General features: G+C 39.2%; 1 protein-coding gene across 1 annotated transcript in view; it reads right to left on the bottom strand.

The window, feature by feature from the left end:
- Positions 1–20,050: 20,050 nt before the first annotated feature.
- pgbd5 (piggyBac transposable element derived 5) overlaps positions 20,051–26,840 on the bottom strand; it is a 31,017-nt gene continuing 24,227 nt past the window's right edge. The window contains exons 5-7 of the mRNA XM_034682654.1: positions 24,321–24,518; positions 23,011–23,116; positions 20,051–21,279 (exon numbers count right to left, since the gene is read on the bottom strand). Of these exons, the coding sequence (XP_034538545.1) occupies positions 21,084–21,279; positions 23,011–23,116; positions 24,321–24,518 (500 nt within the window). The 3' untranslated portion in view covers positions 20,051–21,083. The remainder of the gene's footprint in view (positions 21,280–23,010; positions 23,117–24,320; positions 24,519–26,840) is intronic.

Here is a 26,840-nt window from a genome sequence, read left to right as displayed (position 1 = left end):
GTGACATAGGGCTTTGTGCAACATAATGGTAAGCAGAAGTACAGGCTCTGTGCCCAACCATCAAGAGAGAACTGACACGGAAAGCAGAGCTGTCAATTTACTAGTCGATCTTTGTGCCAAGAATGATGATGCAAATACGTAGTAGAAGTTAGTTTCCTTCATGAGAAATTAGTTTCCTTCATGCGGAAGCTGGGCTCATCTTAGAGATTAGAAAAGGAGCATACATATCCAGAGGAAGCCCAAAGAAAGGCCACTGGTCCTTGGCACTGAAAGGTGGAAGTTTGGTCGGTTCAGGCACCTGATTAGGATGTCTCCTGGGCACCTCCAATTAAAGGTTTTCTGGGCATGTCAAGCTGGGAGGAGACTCCTGGGTAGACCCTGAGCGTGCTGTAAGGATTATATACCACATGTGGCCAGGGAACGCCTTAGGATCCCCCAAGAGGAGCTGGAAAATGATGCTGGATAGAGGGCCATCAGGACCAACTTGCTCCCATCACGTCCCCGAACAAGATAGTCTGAAATTAAATGGATGGACTGAAAGATCTCTTTGGGTTCTGGGATCTTGGATACTGCTAATGTGCAATGGAACAACATGAACAGATCTTGTTCTTTTATTTTAATATTTCAATGCTTAAAGGCTACATATCATAACTCTTAAATTATTAAGTAGTCACATTGCTCTCAGCAGGCACAGCTCCACATGTGGCTCTGCTTAATCCTTAAACAGTTTTCCCATCCACAAAATGCAACAGAACACCCACTTCAGCTCCTCACTTGATTAATCACTTACATGTCATCAAGCACTGCAATGTGTAAAGCATCAAATCATTGTGAATAGGAAAGTGTGATAGTCAAAAAAAACTCTCTGTTGACTCAGGGAAATCATATACTGTACAGGGTCAATGACTTGTCAATCAGTAGGATACTGATGACTGAAACCTGGGACTTAAGCCCCCGATTGTGCTGTCTAATGGTATTGTTCCTGTTTGACGGATCAGTTTGTTCTGTTCCACTGTAAATCTTTATAAGTAAAATCTTGCCATAATGAAGACCCACAGGATAGACACTTGTAAGATACAATAGTGGTGTTGTGTTTTTAATACTGATTGTATCTTTGTTTGGAAGACAAAAGTAACTGCAAAATATGAAGTCCCAGTGAGACAGGTCTGCTGGGACTGTCTCGCATTTATGATGTGATGAATTTCTAATGATATATTGTTCTCAGGCTTGAGATAAATCAGGCACAATTCACAGCTGAGATCCAAAATGACCTAAGTGGGAGCACTGAGCTAGTTTAATCATATGTTATGAATTCTGACCAGAAATAATCCACTCACTTACTATAAGATCAAAATCATGACGGTAGTATTACTTTACTGTTTGTAATGAAGCAAATAGGAGGCATATCTATCAATAAATACTCAGGTGTTTCTAACGGTGTGAAAGAGGAAATGAGTAAAGTCTTGTATTAGAATTCATCCACTTAAAGCTAGGGTTGGTCTAACCCCTCCCCCCTAAACTCGGAACTCCTCTAAAACGATGCCCCCGCTCACATGCATAAGCGCTGCTGATTCGCGACCATATAATCGTGACTGATTAAAAACCGGTCCTCAGCACATCGTTTGTGTTTTGCACTACGTCAACTCATGTCTCACTCAGTGGTAAGAAAACACCAAAACATTATCATAGTGAAAGTTAAAAACGCAAACAAACATGAAATGTACGCGCAGGAGGCGGGTAGAACGGAAGGATGGGATTTGATTGGTTTCATAATTTGGCTCCTGAAGGCAGCAGGGTTCCCACTCTTTTCCAGAGATCATTTTCCAGGACATTTCCAGGACATTTTCATCGATGATCAAGCTGGTATGACCGTCTAAATTTAGTTCCTAATTTAGCTCCTAAATAGTCTAATATGCTCCTCTCAGTGTAAGTCTACATTGAAAGACATGTAGTCTATGGCTATCAATGAAATCATCTCTTACATACTTAAAAATGATGGCAAATTGATAATAGAATAATGCAACCACAGATGTACAGCACTTCACTTTATTAGTGCAACCAAGTAACAATGATGGGCAACTCTCATCTCAGCTTTCTCTTTTCTCAAAAAATATAAAATGAGCTAAGAAAAAAACAAAAGAGCCTGCAAAGGAATCAGGAAGCTGCCTTACTGAAATAAATAAATAATAATAATGATCAGAGGATCAGTGCTTTAATGACCTAAATAGATCTGAATGACAAAAATGGCCACAAATGTTTCTCAACTCAACTCAAACTCAAAATATACCTGCTTAATCATGATATTCATCCTGCTGAGTGGTCGATATAAATGGTTCTGGTTTGGTTCCGGTTCGGTTCGGTTCGGTTCCGGTTCTGGTTCAATTCTGGTACAGTTCTGGTTCGTTTCTGGTATGGCTCTGGTTCGGTTCCAGTTCTGGTTCAGTTCTGGTATGGTTCTGGTTCGGTTCTGGTTCGTTTCTGGTTCGTTTCTGGTTCGTTTCTGGTATGGTTCTGGTTCGATTCGGTTCTGGTTCTGGTTCAGTTATGATTTACTAGAAATGTATTCAAATTATTTCATGGACCCCCACGCTATGGTTCGCGGACCACCAGGGGTCCCAGGACCCTACTTTGAGAACAACTGAGCTAGAGTACGGTAATTGAGCCAAATGTACCATAAAACATAAACAATATACCCCCGTTTTCTGTCAATGCATGATTATGAAGTGAACGATAAAAGATGTGAAAAAAAGTTGCACAGTGTCGCTGTCTTTTCCAGCACAGCGTGCACTCAACTTTCAATGAATGGGGATGTGTTTTGTTAATAGGGTCAGGTCAAACGCAGCCATGTTGGAATAATTTTCCAGGACTATATGTGATCTTCCAGGACATTTTACTTTTTCTCCCATTTTCCAGGTTTTTTCCAGTACTGGAAAACTGGTCAACTGTTTTCCAGGTTTTCCAGGTTTTCCAGGACGTGTGGGAACCCTGAGGCAGGGATTGGTTGGTGTTTTCCCAGGTTTACTCCGGCTGTAGATAGCAGCTTTTTTCACTCTTTTTTAAGAACACATTATGTATTGATGCCATCGGGACATAAAGATTATTTTAACCAGTATAACAAAAAGTGTATCTAAATCTGACTACCAACCCCAGCTTTAAGTTGCTGGGTTACATCAAAACTAGCTACTATTTAATTTTGTTATGGGCTCATGACTGTATTCATGCTGCAGCTATTTCCCTCTGCAGTTATGTCCACAGTGGTTTGCTCGAGTGCTGTTATCACAGGGGGAGTGTACCCTGATGTTCCAGGTTGTAAGTTGTAGAAGCTGACAACTCATCAGTGTTGTAGTCAAGTCATTAAACCTCAAGTCCAAGTCTTGAGTCCCCAGTGTTTAAGTCCAAGTCGAGTCTGAGTCACCATTGAGTAGATGGAGTCGAGTACCATTTATCCGAGTCAGAGTCTCTGTTACCTGAGGGTTTATAAGGAGGACTGCTTTTTCCGTCCAAAATATTCACTGTATGAAGCTTTTGGATGAGTACAAAAAACATTTAATTCATTAACATTACATTCTGACTGATGCTGTCGGCATGTCTGGAGATTTAAATTATCAATGAAGTTCCAGCCCTGTATAATGTGCCTGGATGCATGCCTCTCATTATTTCTACTGTGGTGGAATCACTGCAGATGAAACTCTTTTTGTAAAAACATGACATGTTACATATTTCAAAGTAAAAAATATTTCTCAACTCACAAGCTACCATTTGACAAAAGCTAATACATCATTCAACAGTCTTAGCTGACATTACTTGATAGAGTTACACTGTAGATACTGAGAGACTAATTGTATGAGTATTTAACAAGCGGCAACCTCCGGTCTAAAAATATGAGTCCAATGCGGAAATGCTAAAAACTGCAGTTCTTCGAGGATCCGCTTGAGGCTGGCTCCGGAAGTACCGGAAACCACATACACACCAATTCAAAAAAGAAGATCTTTACAGCAGAAATAAACATGTTTACAGCCTGGTACAAAAGACGAGTGTAGGATAGCTCATTTCTCGATTGGCATACACTGTACAGGGGGTGAATTTTTTCTCTAACGCAGCAATTCCGAAGATATTGAGATTATGAGTCGACCAATGAGAGGCACAGCTGACTTGATTGACAGGCAGGAACACTGTAGCTGTTTGCTAGACTGTATAAAATATGTACGTAGTATTCGTGACGTCACCCATCTGTTTCTGAAGCGCTGTTTTGAGGCCAATCGTCGGTGGCAGCCATATTGCTGCTGTGGAGCCAGTGTGACGTAAAGAGGTGGGATTTGAGCATCCCAGCCAACAGCTACAGTGTTCCTGCAGTCAGCTGTGCCTCTCATTAGAAGACTCGTAATCTCAATATTTTTGAAACTGCTGTGTTAGAAAAAAATTCACCCCAAGTACAGTGTGTGCCGATAGAGAAATGAGCTATCCAGACTACACTAGTCTTTTGTACCAGGCTGTAAACATGTTTATTTCTGCTGTAAAGATCGTCTTTTTTAAATTGGTGTGTATGTGACTTCTGGTACTTCCGGAGCCAGCCTCAAGCGGATCCTCTATGAACTGCAGTTTTTAGCATTTCCACATTGGACTCGTATTTTTTAGACCGCAGGTTGTTGCTTTTTGAAAACCTTTCCAAAACCTTTCTTCATCAACCACTAGACTTAGACCATTTTGTTGTTTTATGCTCTGGCCTGAAGAAATTTTGTAACTTGTGGGGACAGATTCACACATTCACACTAACAAATTAGCCATGACTTCACGCTAAAAGCTGAGCCACTTTGTCCAGTAAAGAAACAAACTGGTGATGAATATTGAAGTGAAAAGTTCATGAAAGCAGTGAAACAAGCCAAAATGATCCACTTGAGTTTTATAACGCTTTAAACTATGAGAAGAACAAACAGCCTGAACACACACAGATGCATACACACACTATTTGACATGCAGCCTCTTGTAACTTAAGTTTAAGCGCATAATTCTCCATGTGAAAAGATGTTATATAATATCAAGAAGCTCTTTTTGCTTGTCCTAACCTGTCCTAAAACTACCCTGCGTACATGTGTGTCACACAGGTTTTAAAGTTTTATGATCTGCTTTATGTTTCTGTTCTATTTCTCATTACCCCACTCTTCCCCCCTCCTTTCTTCCGATGAGATATAAAACATTATCCTATTATATGACGAAGGCCTCTCTCATGCTTGAATCCCCCTGCTGCAACCAAAATATCCCCCAACACCTACACACAGTTACTGAACACATGTCCTAATCACACACACACACACGCTCATATAAGGAGGCTAAGAATCACACATCCCATACCTCTCAGCCCCCTCCTCCCCCCTTTTCTCTTTCTCCTTTCTTCTTCAGCAGCTGTGCGTCATTTTAACTGTTTTCTATGAAACCTGGTATTCATAACTGCTGGACATGATTCCACCCCCGAGTCCCACTAACATCATGATGGTAATAGTTTAATCTGCATGGTCGTGACCCGTCCTGTTGTTTAGATGTGACCTGAGTGGGAGAAAGAAAAGAGGCTCCCTCTGCGCGCACACACACACACACACACACACACACACACACAGCTGGGAGCCATTGTCTCCATGAGAAAGCAGAGGCATATCTATCTATTTATCTATCTATCTGTCTGTCTGTCTTCCTGTCTGTCTGTCTGTCCGTCTGTCCGTCCGTCCGTCAGTCCGTCCGTCTGCCTTTCCGTCCGTCTGTCCGTCTGTCCGTCCGTCTACTGCTTAAACAGAACTTGGAAGCTGACATGAACTTGGAAGCTGACATGAATTGCCTGTCAGTCTGGACAATAGGCTTATACTTTCACTTTCACATTACATTTTTTCTCAGTCACTTAGGTACATTTCTCAGATCAGAATTGTTCAATCTTCACATCATTGTTTCACTTGTGCACATAAAAAAAAAGCAGTTTCTCATTTCTTTGAACAAGTTGCAATTGCTTTGGTACATCCGATTAAGTACAATTCTCTGCTGTTTCCTACATTATCAATTGCTTATGTCATGTTGATCAAAATGTATTATAATGGGTCTCTGTTGAATAGTCTCACGCTCCACAACATTTAGGCATTAGTTCATTGCATAAGTCTTCACATGCAAAATTGTTGAACATGTTGTCAGAATATGTCAGTCATATTTCTGTACATTTTGGATTGGTGAATTGCTCCTAGGCGAATCTTGACTTTCTCTAACGAAGGGAAATGTGTGAAGCATTAGATCAACCAATGACCAACCAGTTTTCTGAAGTAGCTCGAAGGTGCATCTCATGAACCATCAACTGACAAGTATATATGTAGCCAGAGCACAACACAATGTTACAATGTCTGACAATGGAAGAACGAGGAATTGGACTGGGTCAACAGCCAGAGAGAAGAAGAAGAAGAAGAAGAGGAGTGAGATTGTGTGGTGGAGGAGTTGAGAGGCAACAAATTAAAGTACATACAGTAAAAACACTAAGGTGTAACTTACAATTTACAATAACTGTCATCAAAGCTTTAGCCATAGTTTACATCAGAACGTCCCTCCAGAGTACACTGTTATACTGACAACATGACTAAGTAATGTGACTGTCTTATCCGTACACAATGACACATTGACTTGTCATTCTGATGGCACTGACATGTTCATTGACACAGATATTTACTTTCGAGAGATGAAGTAAGGATTTTGAGCAAGACACTGGCTTTTGCAGGTAATCCATGGTGTTTTGCTATTTTTTATGAATTGTTTTGAGAAATGCTCTTACTGTTTTGCAAATGTCGAGGATGATTCGAGAAATGTACCAAAACGACTGAGAAAAACTAACTAGCTTATTAAACCCTTTAGTTGGGAGGAACTCTTCCTGAAATAGTGCAGAAACAAAGTGGCTTTCTGACAACAAAGTAAAATGCTGCAAAATATGTAAATATAGGGTACACTCACACTGACATTAGACTACTGTAAGACTGGGTTGGACTTTGATGAAACTAGCTAAATAATGGGATAAAATATTAACTGTCTTCAGCAGTCGATAGCCTAGCTCCTTTGCCAATTCTCTGCCCGGTTTCTCAACAAAGGGACTAAAGGCTGATTTATACTTCTGTGTCTCCCCTACGCAGCAGGGGCTGACGCGGACATGAGCACCATATACTTGTGCGTCGATGTGTCCGTGTTGCACAGCAATTCTCCACCGAAAAACTTGAGGGCAGTGTGGTCTCTCTGATAGCCGGTTGCCTCCTTCAGGCCCCGCTACGATCTCTGTTTACTTTTCCACAGAGATTCAGAGCATGTTATGTTAATCTACAGCTGATACATGTTGCTGTTAATCATACAGACATGATTACATGAAGAATAGAGAGGAGGAGATGGAATACACGGCCGATGTGCGGCCGATGTGCGGAAGTGCTGTAAATGCGGGAAAGACAATGCCGCTGAGTGACCAATCACACAATGCCGCTGAGCGACCAATCACAGGGTTTGCGGTCCGCGTCGGCTCTACGGGGAGTTACATTTTGGAGGAGGTGCACGTCAGCTACGTGCGTAGGCCTCGGCGTAGGTACGGGAGCTACGCGGACCCCCAGCGTAGGGTACGCCGTTAATTCAACGCAGAAGTATAAATCAGCCTTTAGCCGACCAGGATCTCCCTTGGTATTCACTTAGAGTAATATTGACATACATCATACAGCCCTGTTTTGAGAAAAGGAAAATTCTCTTTTTTTTAGCATACATTAGGTAGTTTGTTCAGTTGTTAAACATAAAAACAGTTGTATTGAAAATCCCAAGAAGTCATTGCACTTTTGAGATGCATTCATTTTGTTTTGGATGAGATTGAACAAATGCTTATGCCTACCAAGCTTTACTATGCTGGTAGACTGTCTTCATATTTTCAGTTGACAGGGCCAGGTAAGCTACAGTACATCTTTGAGTTTCTTTATGCTAAGCTAAGCGAACTGACTGCTGGTTGTAGCCTTATAATGATTGGAAAGGCATTAGAGTGATAACCATCTCCTCGTCTAACTTTTGACAGCATAATAGAGCAGCTCTTTTTCCTTAAATGTCAGTGATTTTCTGAAGTACATTTTGAAGATCATGTGCAGTATGCAGTCATTTTTTAAAGTTCAGTTGCTATTCTTTCTATCTGTCTAATAATGCAAAGAAAGATGGTGAGTCATGAGTGTGAGTGAGCAACCACCAGGAAACATAACAGGGAGGTGTTAGATCCCCTCACACACACACTCACACGCCACCTGACTGGAAAGAAACTCCATGCAGCCTGCACAGAGGTTCTCGACACCCTTGTGTAAAGAAGAACTCATTATTACAGAAGACCAATTAGTGTTATCCCAGCCAGTGTCAAAAGTCCAACTGCAGCCTTATCTTGACAGGTTCCTTTGAGCTAAACTATGTGTTTGAAAAATCATATTTCATGCAAACTGAGCCAGCAACATTTTCCAAACAATTCATCTAAGGGCACGTGTAACTGTGTCGCAACACGGCCACAGCCTGAGAGTCAATAGAAATGTTCAAGCTGAGGTTAATCATTGTTCATCATCTAGAAACAGGTCTTTTCCTAAACAAATAAACATGTTAACACCCAAATATGACACCCCGTCGTCATGTTGATAAAAGTGCCTTTAATGTTATTTCACTCTTTCCAGAAAACAATGATTGCATAGAAAGGTGCATCATCTTCCAACAGGTGACGCCTCATGACACGAAACTGACTTCCTGAGAAAATATCAAAGGAAACTCATAAATATAATCATTGCTCCGGTGATGATTACTCTCTCTGTGTGTGTGTGTGTGTGTGTGTGTGTGTGTGTGTGTGTGTGTGTGTGTGTGTGTGTGTGTGAGAATGAAAGAGAGTGGGCTGAGAATGCCATAACCTTGCACTCCTAGGATGGGTGGAGACTCCAGACATGGTGGAGACATAGGTTATAAACCTTGGTAGACGTTTCTCACAAACCCCATTGTTAATCCCCATTTTATAGTATATTACATATGAGTAATGTTTTACAATATGGCTCTGAAAAAAGGTGTGAGATGGTGCACCTGTAGCATGGAAATGTCTGGAGACGTGGATATAGTTGTGTAGGAGTGAATGTCACTGTGACTGAAAACAGACTGATAATTTGTTTGGAGATTTTCCACTTTTTTAATCTTTGGGTTTTAAATGGGCTTGATTAAGGTTCCAAGCTGAAAAATATAAGTCTCTCAATACAGTGTAAAAAAAAAAAATCATACAAGTTTGATGTAGTTTTGACCCTTTGTAGTAAGTATATTTGATCTTCACCGTCTACAAATTAATATTTTTTTCTTTCAATACATTCACATAACTTACTCCCAGCAAGCTTTCAGGATTTATTTCCATTTAACTCTCAGATCCATCTTTACCAAACAAGGTCTGCAAATAAACTACATGCAGCTTTCTTTCGGACAACATTTTCTCAGTTTTCCATCAGATACAGAGGCCCTCACTTTTGGAACAGTTTCCTTGGTCATATAACAAGTAACACAGATTTCAACTCATTCGAGAAACAGACCATACACTTTCTATTAGGTGAGTTAAGTAATGCAACATGATACAATTTTTAATGCATATTTATAAACACATAATCTCCCCACTTTCCTAACTTATAAAAAAATATTCTGTTCTTTTTTTTTTTTTTTTTTTTTTACTTTTTTCACTTTCCCTTCTTTTCTTTTCATCATTGTTTTGAATAGTAATCTCTCTTATTAATCTTTTTTTGTTTTGTATGTAGATATTCTGCTTCTACATTGATACTTTGTCTTTGTGTTGATTATTTTCTGTGGAGGGCCACTTGACAAGCCTGTTAGGGTTTTTTTTCGCTCCTCCTGCACATAACATGTTAGTGGTTAATTGTATTATTGAATTTGATCTGTTATACCTTGGCTTGTGTTATTGAACATGCAATGTTTTGTTTTGTTCTTTTATATGTGCAATAAATAAATAAATAAATATTTACCCTTACATGTTAGTTGTGAGGGTTGTGCCAGAAATGCAAGTCTTCATGATAAAACAAACCAAAAATATTTCCTTCAAGTGAAATATGGGCAGATAATCTGAAGAGAATTACATGTTAGCAAACATTAAATATTTATTTAAGACAGAAAAAAATCTGTTAAAAAATATTGGCAAATAAGACACTTTCACTCCTTAATAATTTTCACAAAATAGTGTGAGATTACAGCAACACTTTATTATAAGGGTACACATTTTGTATTTAATTAATGCTTTCGTAACACATGAGTAATGCACGAGTTATTCTAGGATGAATCAACAATTCCACTTGCTCACTGATAACGTATGAGGAAGTTGCTATGACTTATTTAACAAACTCATTTTTGATAAATCATTGAGTAGGGAACTTTTTTTTACAGCTACTCCCTACATTAGTTAGTATCGACCTCAGAGGCATTGACGTAAAAGTTTATTTTATGATCATAAGTTTTCTCTGCCTAAATTAAATAGAAAACGTCATATCTAAAAAAAAAATACGTTTTATCTAACATTTTTAAATATTTTTTGTGTCATTATATTGATGAAAGCAGTGTAGTAATTTTAATTTCTGTGGTAAAAAGTAATTTGATTGACTCAGTCCATTGTCTGATATTCTGTAATTTTATCTCACTACATTTCCCTGTTGAGAAATTACATTTTTTTCTCTACTTTACATATCTAACAATTTAAGTCACTTTTACTTTGCAATTATTCAAATTACTAATACAAAATATGGTCAGCAGATACATTATGATGTCTTATAATAAGCAAGCAGCACAGCAGTGCACCAAGAGTCATTTATTTTTGGTACTTTGTGTATATTTTGATAACACATTTTGTTTTTACTAAAGTAGAAGATTAGGTGTGGGGCTTCTACTTGTAAGGTTATATACTGCAGTTTAAATATGCTTCTACTTGTAAGGTTATATACTGCAGTTTAAATATGTCTATTCAAGTAAAAGACCTCTTCTGCTACTTTTAATTTTGATCACAGCACACTTAAATCCTTTTGCTTGTTTCCCAAAGTTATTTTGATATCTGAATATTTGCATTTTGCAGTCATTTTCTTTCTTTCCCTTTTGTTTTCTGACTCTCTTGATTTCAGCAGCTGCTGTAACGGCACGATGCAGTATTACAAAGTCAGAAGTGGACAAAATTAATTCCTCTCACCACAGAATATAACAATTAAATGAGGACTGAGATCTAATCACAGTGTGAGTCAGTGTTGTTTCACATTTTCCCTGTGAAATTCAATCTACCTGTTTAAGACATCATTGTTAGTTATAATTTCAGCCCTGCTTCATTGGCCATTGTAAGCTCTCTCTCTCTCTCTCTCTCTCTCTCTCTCTCTCTCTCTCTCTCTCTCTCTCTCTCTCACCGACACACACACACACACACACACACACACACACACACACACGGACCTCTCCAGCACACACAGTCAGAGGCATGAATAATATTTTCTCTGGAAGCTTCTTGAGCTCTGCAGATGGGACAACATGCAAAACCCTCCTCTTCATTGAGCTGCTGTTCAAGTTACCCGCAGGTTTCAGAGGTCGGCCGATCAGTCTGTTGTGGGGTAGATGATCAATAGAGCACAAAAATAATTCAATTAAACAGTTTCACCCTGGTGCTCAGACCAATTATAACCCATTTACCCTCGGTGTGTGATCAATAAACTGATGGTCAGACTCTAATGTGTTCAGCAGAATTGTGATTTGCTTCCCTCTACTGGTTCTGTCTCTTATTACATCTGCATTTAAATATATTACTCTCTTGTATAAAGGTGGCCGTCTGTGGTTACAGGATATTGCCATTAGTGTCAACACTATTGCCTCACTTTTGGCTTTGAATACTATAATAATTTCCCTCACTGATCAAATTGTCTTCACTCCAACAGCAAGGCCTTTACATAATCTGTGGAACGGTAGTAAAAGTGGAACAACCCCATTTTTGTTTGGATTTCATTCCTCTTTGTCTCTGTTCAGACAGGTTTGCATCAGTCAAACTCCTTGAATGTCCTGATTGTAAACCCTCCTTTTAAAAAGTGAGTTAGCCCTAAATGTAAACTGTGGAACAGTCTCAATGTGGAGCTACAGCAATGTCAGAAGATAATCCAGTTCAAGAAGTGGTATAAAGAAATGATTTTCATGAGGTACAAGGAGGAAGACAAGCGTTGATAATCATGAGGGGTTTACTTTTGATTGTCGGTGTAAATATGAAGATTTGACCTGTGGGAGTGCACTAGTATAATGACAGATAATAGTGAATGAAGGGGTAGGATTAGATAAGTTTTAACTTCTTCCTACTCCTTTTCGCACATGTACAGAAAATTGTTTCAGTGCTTGCTAATGGAACTGACTGATTTTGTTTCTTTTGTATAACTATTTCTTTTTTTTCTACTTGTATGTTTTTTTTTCTATTTTACTCTTACATGTTCGAAATAAAGACATCAAATCAAAACAAATCATCCATCCATTATCTTGACCGCTTATCCCATTAGGGGTCACGGGGGGCTGGAGCCTATCCCAGCTGGCTTCGGGCGGAAGGCAGGGTACACCCTGGACAGGTCGCCAACCTATCACAGGGCTAACGCAGAGAGACAGACAACCATTCATGCACACACTCACACCTACGGGGCAATTTAGAGTGATCAATCAACCTGAGCATGACTGTGGGAGGAAGCCGGAGAACCCGGAGAGAACCCACGCATGCACGGGGAGAACATGCAAACTCCACACCTCAAAACAAATAAAATAAAATAAAATAAAATAAAATATATAAGAATGATGTGGCTTCAAGTAGCAGTGAGCTCCTATGACACAATTCTTTTACTGACTATTCAGGGCCCAAATGTAGAAAGTGGGATCAGGGTTCAGTTATCAGAAGGGGGCTTTCGATGTGAGGTAGGATTTGCCTTCACCCCAGTAGAGTCTTGAAAATGTTTTTGAATTACTGCAATATACTGGAAAACAAGAAGGTTTACACAGGCGAGCACTCCAGGGTACTGGCAGGTCTGTGGTGAGGTGACTACACTTCCTTGCAGCAAAATGGTTCAGGGTTCAAATCCTGGGTGGGGCCTTCACTTACATGTGTAGCTTGAATGTTCTTCTTATACTTCTAAAACTGAGTTGATCAAAGACATATTTTAGATTCCAAAGTAAAAGCTTATAAAGAGACATTATGTATTGCAACAAAACTTCCTTTAATCACAGAGTTGTAGTAAAAGCAGGGTCCTCGCATAAAGTACCATGATGCATATTTTACTCATGGACAGTCAAAAAAGTATCGACAGTGGGGTACCGGTTTGGACTAGTGGTTCAACTTATGTGCCCCATGAACAGCCCTTTTCCCCCATGTCATTCCCCACCCCCTTGCCCATGTTTCTTCTCTATCCACTGTCCTACTCTTATTTGCTCAGAAACATTTCAAAGGTAAAGTCCATTATTTCACTCAAAAACTTAGAAAAAACTCATTCAGGGTATTATTTCCTCCCGCCTTGACTACTGCAACTCACTATACTCCTGTCTCAACCAAAAATCCACCCACCGACTTCAGACAATTCAAAATGCAGCAGCCCGGCTTTTAACTGGAACTAAAAGATTTTCCCACATCCCCCCAATTTTAGGATCCCTACACTGGCTCCCTGTTGTTTTTAGGATAGATTTTAAGACACTTTTAATCACGTTTAGAGCACAACATGGACTCGCCCCTCGATACATCTCTGAGCTCTTATCCCCCCAAAAACCAGGACGCAGTCTGAAATCCTCTGGCAGTGCTCTGCTTGCTGTTCCACAGTCTAGACTAAAAACTTAAGGCGACAGGGCCTTTGCTGTCAAAGCCCCCCAACTGTGGAACGGCCTGCCAGAGGAAATCGGACTTGAAGAGTCAGTCCCTCATTTTATTTCACTACTCAAGACACACTCTTATCGTAAAGCTTTTATTTTGTGAATTTATTTTAATCTTTAATGTTTTATTTCTCTGCTTTTACTGTCTGTTTGCTTTTATTGCTGCTCTGCTTTTATTGTGTTTTTATTATTTTTGTGAAGCACTTTGTTACTTTTATTGAAAAGTGCTATGCAAATAAATGTATTATTATTGTTATTATTATTATTATTATTATTTTTATTATTATTATTATTGAATAAAGGCATTGACCAGGCATAAAAGGCATAAAAACTTTCATGAAGCACCCACTGGGGCAAGTTTTAATGAAGACACATTTACACAACAACCTTGTACATGAACCTTTTACACACATTTTATAAAGTTATTTGGTCCTGCATACACCAGTAATTTTGCACACTTTATTCCAACCAAAGTTAACATTGCATGCACATACACACATCCTCCATCCTGTGGCCACCATTAGCAAATAAAACTTAAATAGTTCTACCACTTGCTAAGACAAAGTTTGCAGTTGGTGCCTTGTAACATGTACATTTCTGACATTTCATTTAAAAAAAAAAAGAAGTGACCTTGTGTTTTCAGTGGTACAACCTCAGTGATAAATGACTCCAGTAGATGACTGTTGGTTTGATGAGCTGTCAACAACAACACACACATGTCTACTATCACTTTTACACTGGTTTGTTAGCACCTGATAAGGTTATATAAGTCCATTTAGAGTATGTTTATCAGTTAGTGAATATATTGTACAGTAGTTAGTCATGAAGCCCTGAGGTCAGCCATTTTTAATTATTTGTCACATCCACAGCTAAATCTTAATTCACTTCTAGGTCTCACTCAGCAGATATAAACACAGACATAAGGGACGCTCTGTACAGAGATGGGACACTGACACATACAGCACACCACACATGGACATTATCTTTGAAACCACTGCATTTCATCACCACGACATTACCCACAGTGAGGGTGATTTATTGGTTTGTATCTTTAGCAATGCTTCAAAGAGATTTTGACAAGTGGATGAGAAATCATCTGACAACACTGGATCAAAGAGTTTCTGATTATACGATTGTTGCAGCCTTGCAGAGTATGTTGCATCTCACATTCTGCCTTTGTTAACTCCCATTTGAACATCTGACATGAATGAGTGAGCTTAAAAAAGAAATCTGCTGTTTAAAAAGGAGATAAAACACAGGGAAAATTCATCATTTTAGTTGTTTACCCATGTAAACAAACACAGAAAACATCCAGAACAAAGATTTTTCTCATCTCTTTATTCTCCATGATCTGGTGAAATTAATCCATAGGAAAAGATGGAGCGATTGATGCTTTCAAAAAAAGTCACACTAAAGTATGAGATGTTGAAAATGTGAAAAAAGTGAGTCAATGCAGCAACAGGACAACAGCACAGGGCGGCATAAAACACTTGACTCTTGTTAAACTCTCCCAGAGGTGATACATTTATGTATCTGGATTGTATTATTCATACCATGCAGAACAGGAGCTTTAGTATGCAAACTTTGGTTCTTTAAATTCTGCAGTGTTTCAGTTTTTCAGTTTTCCCTTTAGAACATTAATAACCCTAAACTCTCTGTAATGAGAGGGAAAGAAATGCAGAAAAGACACTAGAGAAATGTCTGATTCATGGCTGATCAGTGGAGCAGGCTGGACAGAATAACTAAGAGATTTAATTTTTCAAAACCACTTAAAAAAACAAAGCTTTGAATATAAAAGGACACCATGTTTTAAGCAGTCCTCCTCTGGACTACAGGAACAAAATCATGGGGGTCCGTACGTCTCTGCGACAACATGGAGATGCTCAGCGCTCACTCTGCTTTTAGGTGATAAAAATATCACCACACAGGCAGTAAAACTTTAAATACTTCTCTTTCCCCTTATATTGAATTTATTGCCAGGCTACTGTGGCCTTGCAGTTTCCCTAGTGCATAATTTCCTCTCATTCATGGTCTAGCAGAATGATATTAGCACTAAGAAAAATCACTGCGGGTGTCAAACAAAGCCTCAGTCATTGCCTTCTTAAGGTGTGTGTGACGCCTGCTTCAGCTCACAATGAGCTGCAGACGCAACACCAATGCAGCCATCAATGAGGCTCATTTTGATCCACCAAACAGGAAGAATTCACACAAGAACATCATCAACGCTTATATATGCTTCATCATTCAGTGACTCAGTCTTTGGGTTCTTTTGTTGCTGATATTTTTTTCTTGGTGCTTTCACTCCCTCTCTGCCTGCCTCATCTATTCTTGCCTCAGTTTATGATGACTGCATCCATGTCCCTTACTCTGAGCACAATAAGGCCTTCTGGGGTTAATTCAAGTGGAGAAATTGGTTTCTCTGACCTTCACGCTGGGGATTTTCCTCTCTGCTGTTTTTTTTTTATTTTTTATAAAGCCACTTTAATATTGTTATCTCTATTATTATTGATTTTTTTTTTTAAGTTAAAGTAAGGTGGCAGATAAGGGTTAACACAATGCAACAATCTGAAAGATTTCCATCATGGGAAGCAGGCTGCAAATTCAAAAATCCAGCAATTGTAGAAATGAAGAAAGAAAGGAAATAAAAGATCTGCAGGGGGTGACACTACTTTGAACCGGATGGTAAGGTAAATGTAATTTAATGGGAAATTAATCTGTAGAGGTGTATTTAGCCTGTTTTTTTTAAGCAGTTTTTTGTCTCACAGGGGGAAGACACAGCCAGACCAAAAGAAGTTAGTTTGATGATGAGAACACAGCCCAGAGGAGTTTTTCTTCCTGGGTTTAACACAAGACATACTGGACACTTCCCAAATCCTTACTCAGGTTTGTGGAGGTTTTTTCTCCCTGGTTTTTAATCAAGGTTGAGCGTACATCTGGCATAATCTTAATTAAATTAGAATTTATTTTATTCTATCTTATTTGATATATATTTGCACTGTGTTCGCGTATTTTAGTATTGTATTGTTTGTTATGCTTGTCATTTGTGCTTCTTTTGATCTGTACAGCACTTTGGTCAACCCCGGTTGTTTTAAACATACTCTATAAATAAAGTTTGAGTTGAGTTAACTTGAGATGCAAACTGAAGCCCCAAATTTCCCTCACTGCTCTCACATACTCCCAGTATCTAAGTCAACTCCACTGTAGCCCTTCTGGTTTTGTTAAATTTGCTCCCTTCTGAAGAGCTCCACCATAATTTCCAGAAGGGTGCAATTTTACAACATGACTTTTCATTTGCAGTACTTTTACATTGTTGCATTTGTTTTGACTTTGGTGTTTTAAATTTGTCTTTTGATCACAAATGGATGGTTTGGGCATTGCAGGTTGTTGCAACCTCTAAAAAGAATTATAGGGTTAGAGGTCAATCAGTTTGGCCAAAAAAGGGCGACCGTAGAAGATCTTTAAATTCTGGATTTCTGATTTAAAGTGAGCCAGTCTCACCTTTGGACTGGATAAAACATGGACATAGTCTCTCACGTCACCCATTGGTTCCTGGAGAGGCTTTCTGAAGCCCAACAATGGCAGGGTCCATGTGGGAAATGCTGACTAAACCTTAGATCATCTAGAAACAGGCAAAGAGGTGGAGTTGAGGCAGGCTTTTAACATCCTGGCAAACAACTAGTTCACCAGTCCATCAACTCACTCAAATATATGTATGAGCCTGAGCCTTTATGTATATGAATGTGATTTTTAAAAAGGACCACCCTCTTTACAGTGTGTAGAAATACATACATGAGCTACACACCCCAAACCATTTTTTCTATCAGACTGTAAACATATTCACCTTTGCTCCAAAAATGTCCGATTTAACATTGACACTCAAGGAACTGCATTTTTTTTACATACCCACATTGTCTGCATTTTTCAACACTAGAGATTGCTGCGTAATCTCACCTTGCTGGAGTGAGTTTGACATAAGTACCAAAGGGGGGGGGGGTATTTACAGGTTTTGACCTCGACCTGCAGCTGAAGGTACGACTGATACTCTTTAAACTGTTTGAAGAATTTTCAACTGTGTAGATTTTTTCCTTTAATCACCCGTCTATTCTACATTTCCATTTACACGAACCTACAACCTTCATGAATGATTTTCCATTTTGTACTGAAGCCACATGTTTACAGTGATATGACAGGATAAGGGTGCCTCTTAAGATATGTGGTGTTACGTTGAGTTGAACAGTGATAAGACATAAACATTCAGTGGTTCACACACAAGAGAGCAACAATAACAACAACAATGCTTTGGATTAGTGAAAAAGTTAAAAAAATCACAATCTTGAGTCTCAGTGAAGAGTGATTATGGAAATACACTCACAGTAATTTGTAAACAAAATATACACATACATACTGTACCTTGTACTCTAAGTCTACTGTGGTAATCTTTTCTCATTTGGTTATTTATTTTCAGTCTTATCTCATTGGCTTCTTTTATATAGTCCATTTCATTTATCTATGTTTATGTACAGAATGATATTTCTCATATTACCCATGTCTTTTGAGAGTGGTGTATACTATCATTGGCTTCAAATAAAATCTAAAAAGATTATCTGTTTAACATTTTCCTAACTTTACAAATCTCCTCAAAGTGCTAGATTGTGATGGGGGGAAAAAGTGCATGAGTCCTGCAAGCGAATCACACGACAACTCAACACCTTCATCTTACATACGAACCATGCTGATTGGGCGGGCGCACGTCAAAAACTTTCACTTTAGATCCTAATTACATGATTCCAGCATTACAACAACAAGCAGAGTGGACTGTAGGGTCAGCAGTAAAGCCACACGCAGCAGTGTGCCACAGTTTAATGGTCTGTAGAGTGGATTTAGAAAAGATACCGTGGCTTGACACAAGATGGCAGGTTTAAATTTTTTACTGCTCGAACAAAAAGCTTTATGTTGAATGACCAAATTGTGTTCATCACTTGGATGTCAGACTACAGAACATAGGAAGTAAAACCATAAGTATTACTTCATGCACCTCAGAAATGTTAATTTTTCAGATAAAAAACTGTTTTACTTTTGTGAAAGATGCTGCCTCATTTTTTACTGTGTGCATCTTGAGATTTCAATGATATTTGTGCACCAAAAACTTGAAGCCACAGCCGGATAAACTTCCTGATCCACATTGAAATTTGTTGCTACATGTCTGAGCCATCATGTAAGCCACCACTGATCCAGTTTTCATTTCCTGGATATAAATCTTGCCAAGCACCATCATCCCAAGTCTGTGCCAAAGGGCCAAGATTTAACTTGTTGCTTGGCAACACCAGCTAAGAGAACTTGTAATCAAGGAGATTTTTGCCCCGTAAAGCCAAAGTACTGTGTACTACATGAGTAACAAAAATAACAAATTTGATGAGTTGATCTGGCATTAAGTATTGGTTTTAAAGATTTGATGATGTTTTCTGTTGGAATATTTTTTGTGAACACCCTGAAGAAACTATTTTTTTCAATCTTACTATAACTGATGTGATCTTAGCACATGTTCATGGTAGATGGTTTGTACAACTCAAAGCACATTTAACCAGTCACAGCACTTTCCTGCACTGGTGGCAGAGGATGCTAAAGTGTCAGAGGCATTCACACCGCTTGGCTTTGCCACCTGGAGCATCTTGGGGTGCAATGTGTTTCCCAAGGACACTTCGGCATGTGAAGCTGGAGCTGGCACCAAACCTCCAACCTAACCATTGAGGGTCAACCTACAACACTGAAACAACAGCCGCCCATAAATACAGGAACACGACATTAAAAGCTAAATTATTTCACATTTATTCTACGTGTTTGTGATTTGGCTTTGCTTCTTCCATCACTATGAAGTAGGCTCGGCTTGTTCTAGAAATAAACACATACTGTCACATGTTAAAGTGCAATAATCAGGATTATGTAATTTTGAATTACATTCTTATAAAAGTTTGGGGGTTGTAAATTTGATTTCTGTCAATCAAATCTCAATAGATGGCACCCATAGAGTCCTGATTTTGCAGATTAGCTGAGAGTTCATAAATAAATAATAATAATAATGACATATTTTATTTGGAGGAGCCTTTCAAGACACCCAAGGTCACCTTACAGGGAATAAAAAAAGCTCTACACCTTTGAGCCTTTGATCGACGTGTTGAACCAACGTTACTTTATTTCCATTGCGTACAAAGAATGCAAAAAGAGGAGGTGCTCAAGGAACTACTTGGTGCCAGACGCCCCCGGCCTGTTTGATGGTCATGTCTGGCCCATGTATTTGAAACACAAAAACACCATGCCTTCATCTTTCTTTATAAACTTTTGCTCTGTTCTTTTGACTGTTTTAATAGAAAGTCAAAGATCAGATATACGTTTTTCAGGTCCTTCTAGAAATGCAAACCAACTATTATTTTAACCATGAGGTTGTGAGTTGGTGGCACACTGCCACCAACTAGGCACAGCTGAACATTTACATCCTCAGGCTCACAAATTGCAGGTCCACTTGCTAAATACATACACACACCAAAAACAAAACAAAACAAAAAAAAGATTTCAAACCCACCTTGAGCGGAAATCATTTTCACACTGAACAACTTAACATCACAGTCAGGTTTCTTCATGCATGCAGCGTGTGAACACACTGTAGTCCTGGTATACTAAGCTTTTGTTACAGGGTCGCAGGTGTTGTTTTTTTTTTGCAGTGTAGATCTCGAGCTACATGTAGCTTTTCGCCTGACGCGTACATGTTTGAACTCTCACACGGGAGATTCATGCTCATGTGAATGATTCACTCTGACAGGAGTTAAAACGTGAGGCTGACATCATTATAGGGTGAATTAGTCTCCTTTATATTGTTCCAGATGCATCTCTGCTCCTGCTGACAAATCCTTAGTAAATCGGTGTGGTTAGAAGTTACAGGTTGAGGCATGTGAAGTGTCCCATGGCTCATTATTCTCTACTGTGTAGTTTGCAGTCGAGTGTGAATGAATATTTACAGTACCACAGAAACAACTAGAGGAAGAGAGACATCAGCTTGGCACTGCTTTCGTATCATCACATAGACACAGAGTGCAGAGTCTGTACAGGAGTGTAAATGTGTGTGTGTGTGTGTGGGGGGGGTTGTGTTTGTGTGTTTGTGTGTAGCGCTCCTGTAATCCTCATCCTCCTCCTCACTGTGTGGGGGAGCAGTCGTCCAAATCCAGCAGCTCCCTGACCAGTCTTTCTCCAAACTGTGCTCGGCTGTAGCGCTTAACCGTGTAGGCGTCAGACATCTTGTAGAGGATGTACGCATTGTTGATGGCGATGCTGATACTCAGCCAGAACACCTGCTGCCAGGTCTTGTTGGGTTTATGGAAGATAAAGTACCTGTGGGAGAAAAACAGCTTCTTACTCCAGGGAGTGAACTCAAAGCCAAACTCTCCTCTCTAATAATACACTTAAAGAGAGACTGCTTTACTGTAGCTGGAACAAGTGTCAAAAAAGCACAATTTCTCTGAATCCTTGTGAGTCTACTGCTTTAAAAATGTCATCATCAGGTTAGATAGGACCACAACATTGGAGTACAGTGGTGTTACAGTATTTATCATTCTGACTTAGAAAAAACCACAAGACAGTAAAATATCCTAACTTCCTTAAGCTAGCATTACAATGCAACAAATCTCCAAGTCAGAGCAACAGAAATGCTACGTTTATCTTTAAAGGTGACATTGAAATATGTTTAATTACTTCAAATAGATAGTTGATTTATTAACTGTCAGTCAAACATGGGTTATTTCAAAAAAGGAGTTACTGTCTCTAGGTCAGGAAATGAATAAAAGTAGAGAATGGACCCAAAAATACTAAATATGAAGCTACACAGAGTTCCTTAAAAACATGAGACAAGAGTATACACCACGCAGTGATGTTTTATGAGATTATTAAAGGTCTTTTTAAGTGATTATGAATGAAACATAACATCCTATTTCATTTTCATTTTCCTTTTAAGCTTCTAGTCACATGAATCCACTACTAGAATAAGACAAATGTCTTCATCCGATAAACTTAAAGCTGCTGTAAGGAACTTTTTTGTTTGTATCACTTCTGGTGCCCGTGTGGAGAAAGTGATAGCACTTGTCTAATTGCTGTTTTTTTTCTTATATACATGTGTTTAAAAAAAACAAAAAATCATATCCTCTTATCTTTTTAAAGGTTAAATGTAGCATCCTCTAACATCTAATGCCTACCCCCTGGCAGCAGTTTTTGACATTAAAAAACAACCTAGAAAAACTTGATCTTTCTACTAATGCTCTTGTTTGCTTAGTAGGTAAGAAGCATTAACATATGGCCCTTTTCCACCGGCCCGTCTTAGCCCCACTCTACTCGACTTGACTCGACTCTACTCGGTTTGTGTTGAGTTTCCACGGGCGCGATACCTCGTGTCAGATACCAGTTTTTCGTACCTGCTTTGCTCTGGTTCCAAGCGAGCTGAGCCGATACTAAAAGGTGACGTCGACGGACTGCTGGCCGCTGATTGGTCAGAGAATGTCGTCACCGAAGAGTCATGAGCGTGACGCCCAACACAGGAATCAAACCCGCCATTTTTAAAAAACGACATCAGTACTGTACAATGGCTGCACGCAAAGTTTCTCTGTGGTCCAGCAGTTTCACGCAGTTTCACGCAGTTTCACACAGTTTCACGCAGTTTCACGCAGCTGTGTTATGACGACCCTGCCCACCTTGTGTCGGTACTCGGGCTGGTGGAAAAGGTACCCAAACCAAGCCGAGTCGAGTCGAGTCGAGTGGGGCTGGAACTGTGTAGTGGAAAAGGGCCATAACTGTAGATATCAATGTGGTTTTTGAACCGGTCAAAAACTCCTCACAGGAGCTTTAAAAGGTACTTGTTGCTTACTCTGTTGGCAGATCTTTTCACTCACTACACCAATTCAGGGTTTGTTTTGTGGGGAAAAGACATTTGTCTGGACTTGTCAGTTGAATGTGAGTCACATTAAGTTTGCAACATAATTTGTTTCATACATTAGATAGAAATACTTGCTTAATTTTATGTCTTTGCAGGGTTGAAGGTGAAAAACGTATTAGTTAATAAAAAGTTGGACATACTTGCTGTACTTGTCGTCATATTTGCAGATGTAGCTGAGGTGCGCCGCAAAGGCCTCGACCGCCAGGGGACATGGGATCTCCCCACTTTTCCTTTTAATGATCATACCTGCCACAAACATACACACAGCACAGCAAAGTCAGAGTGAGAGACACTGCAGCAGAGAGATGAGGTCCCACTGATGGGACTCATTTCCTCCAGAATCTATGGTCACATGGCCGACAACGACACACCGGAGAGGACTGTGGTTACTATTTTTGTTTTTAGCTGGTCTCTCCCTTTGTTCGTCCCTGGAGGAGCTGCTTTGTTCACGGCCCTTTCTCACCGCAAGAAAAACTCTCTTATGGCAGCAGGAAAAAAAAAAAGTAAAAAAGTAAATGCACAGGTGTAGCTAATAACACTGACACTGTCTTTAGCAATGAGCAGGCATGCACAATGTAAAGGTCCTTAGAGGTGCTCCGGCATATGGAAGCATTGTTAGTCGTTTCTGCCTCGCTTCTCTTGATAGTCATTTGTCTTCAGGTTTTTAACTTTACTTTCTCCTCAACTTTCACATCCCAAGTGGAATCTGGGGCATTAATTCACCATGAAGTTACACAATTATCTTATATCTTATATCTGCAACACCAAGTAAAAATAGCTGTGAAATGAAGCCAGACTCTTGTTATCATATTGAAAATCTGTCAGTATCTTCCTGGGAAGAAAAGGATGTGTTAAGACCTCAACATGCACACCTTTTTTTTTAAGCTCACATTTCTAAAACATACAATTCTAAAATATTGCCTCCATAAATATCACTAAACTTGATTAAAACTAAAAAATAAGGAACAAAATAATGTGGTTTATCACGTCTTCTTTTTTGCAAGGAGTGAAATAAATTGCACAAACACACACACACACCACACACACTCACACATTCCTAAGCACAAGGGAGAGAGAAGATCAATTGGGAAGCAACAGATTAACTGATTGAACTCTTCATTTAAGGAGTTATAACACTCCCCTCGTTTAACAAATCTGTTTATTCGATAGTGGATTATTTTCTACGAGGAGGAGAATATTACGATTCTGTCGACTCCGAGGAATGGATTATCCTGGATTACAAGCTCTGATTGACTTTCACTCACATGAATGCTTAACAATGGGCCAATACTCTCTGATCGTGAGCAAATCTCATTCTCACTGAACGGCTGGCAAATTCACAGCAAGTCATCTAACGCATGTTGAATTCACTTGCCTCAGGTGTATCAAATCCACTACGACAAACATATCACAAGAGTTTTAGTTCTGGGTGCATCAGAGGTCTGTGTACCTTGTTTTGTTGGGGAGTAACTGTTGGTGAGGAACCTGAAGTGTCCCTTGTTGTACCAGCTGATCAGTGACATGGTGCCTTGCATCATCACTCGGGATTGGCCGCGCTGCGCCGGCGTGGCTCCGCAGACCAGCATGTTTTGCGGTAGGCCGGTACAGTCGCTCTTCCTGGTGCTCAGCAGACCACAGCAGTAGATATCTGGAAAAAATACAAAGATATGTCAATACCTGAAAAAATAAGTAGATACTCTGCTGGCACAAATGTGAAGGATAGAATGCTTAGGCACCTTTTTACAATAGGTCAAAAAGTCTAACTGGTCCAACAAAACATGTAGATTTATCAATTATTTATTTATTTATTTATTGTACATAAAAGAACAAAACAAAACATTGCATGTTCAATAACATGAGCCAATATATAACAGATAAAATTCAATAATAAAATTAACCACTAACATGTTATGTGCAGGAGGAGCCAAAAAAAAACCTAACAGGCTTGTCGAGTGGCCCTCCATAGAAAATCAATCAATCAATCAATCAATCAATCAATCAATCAATCAATCAATCAGTTTTTTAATTAAAAAAATGAAAGAATTTCCTGTTTTTGCTCTAGGGTATGAATATTTGCTGGTTATTTAAGTCTTAATTGAAACTAAATATTATCAATATACACTAGATGTCGAGGCAAATGGCTGTCTAATATGAGTCTGGTTCTGCTGGAGGTTTCCGCCTGTTGAAAAAAATGTTTTCCTTGCCACTATAACTTGTTAAACACAGCAAAGTGCTCTACTCATGATGGATTAAGATGAGATCAGACAGAGACCTGTGCGTAAGATGGGTCTGGATCTTATCCATAGACTGTATAAAATATGGGCGTAGTATCCGTGACGTCACCCATCCGTTTCTGAATCGCTGTTTTGAGCCCAATCGACAGTGACAGCCATATTGCTGCTGTGGAGCCAGTGTGACGTAAAGAGGTGGGCTTTGAGCCTCCTAGCCAACAGCTACAGTGTTCCCGCCTGTCAATCAAGTCAGCTGTGCCTCTTAAATGCTGCGGTCATGTTTGAGACAAAAAATATCTTATTCCAGTCACTGAGATGTTATTATGTTTGATTTTCCTCCTGACATGTGATTACCAAATAAAGATGTTTAAGTCATTGAATGTTGATCCGGCAAGATGAGCACTTTGATGAAATCTTACTGATTATTTTCATCACAGGAAGAAGTGTGACTTGTGTTGATGGCAGTTCTGTATTTTTCATGCGTTCTGCCTCTGATGTAACCATCTCTCTTTACTCCCTCTCAGCTCTAACACCTCTTTTCTTTTCTGTCTTTTGTTATTTCTGTTTTCCACTCATTCAATTTCTTTATTTCCTACTTGGGTGAGCAGCAGTCAAGCAATCATGTGGGTGACTGCTGCTGATTTTTTTATTCTCTCAGCAGTTTATCTGTGTATGTGTGTGTGTGTGTGTGTGTGTGTGTGTGTGTGTGTATGCGTATGTGTATGCGTGCGTGTCCACAGTGAGTGCTACAGAGTGGTTCAGGCTAATTATCTCAGTTAATTAATCCAGGCTGATAAATTTGAAAGAAAACTCTCGGACAATTCCTTCATGCGCTCAGAACTGCAGATTTCTGGCTGAATGCCTCACGGTAGCTTCATCTAATTAGGATGACAAAGTATTGATTTTATCTCCAGACTTGTTTTTTCTTGACTCCATGTCCTGCGGCTCTGCCCGGTTGACTTTTCAATTGCTCTTCTGTTATTGTTGAGTTAAAGAGCTTTTGTGAGGACTGACAGCTAAAGAGTTGTGAAGATGATATCAATGGATTGACCTGATTTGTTTCGTTGAACTTTTGCTCTCTGCCTTTCACTCATTGTTAATCTTTTATGACATGATAACACTGGACGATATTGTGTGGAATTATTCCAAATAATGTAACTCTGACGAAAGGATTAAGCTTTTATAATTAAGGATGACTTGGGATGAAAATTGGAGCTCTGTGGAAACTTGCATCATAGATATTCTTTATTTTTTATTATTTAATATTTTTATTTTTATTTGGAATGGCTCAGACTACAATACAATTTCTTTGGCATTTAACACCTTGGTATCACAGTCTTTCTTTAGTCCGCTTCAAATATTTTCCATCACATAGTCACCCCCTTCCCTGGGAATTTGGAAATGGGATTGTACATAGTCCTACTGTTTTTTGTCCATGTTGCCTTTCCAAGGTTTTTTGTTCTTAAGTCATTCTATTGCAATAACATATAAACAGGGGAGCTGTTTGAAATCAGATCTTAGCGGTTTCACATACTCAGTCCATTTTGTCCAAATCCGGTAAAACTTTCCATGTTGCACTCTGAGGGAAAATGACAGTTTTTCCATAATGTAAATCTTGTGCACAAAATTAATCCATTCGTCAAATGTGGGTGGTTCTATTTTTAACCATTTTCTTGTTCTGGCTTTTTTACTTGCCGTCAAGAGTATCCCAAGTAGTTTTTTTGTCATTAATGTTCCAA

This window comes from Notolabrus celidotus, chromosome 4, assembly GCF_009762535.1.
Source record: "Notolabrus celidotus isolate fNotCel1 chromosome 4, fNotCel1.pri, whole genome shotgun sequence".
Classification (NCBI taxonomy): Eukaryota; Metazoa; Chordata; class Actinopteri; order Labriformes; family Labridae; genus Notolabrus; species Notolabrus celidotus.
This window is presented reverse-complemented; position numbering and strand designations above follow the sequence as displayed.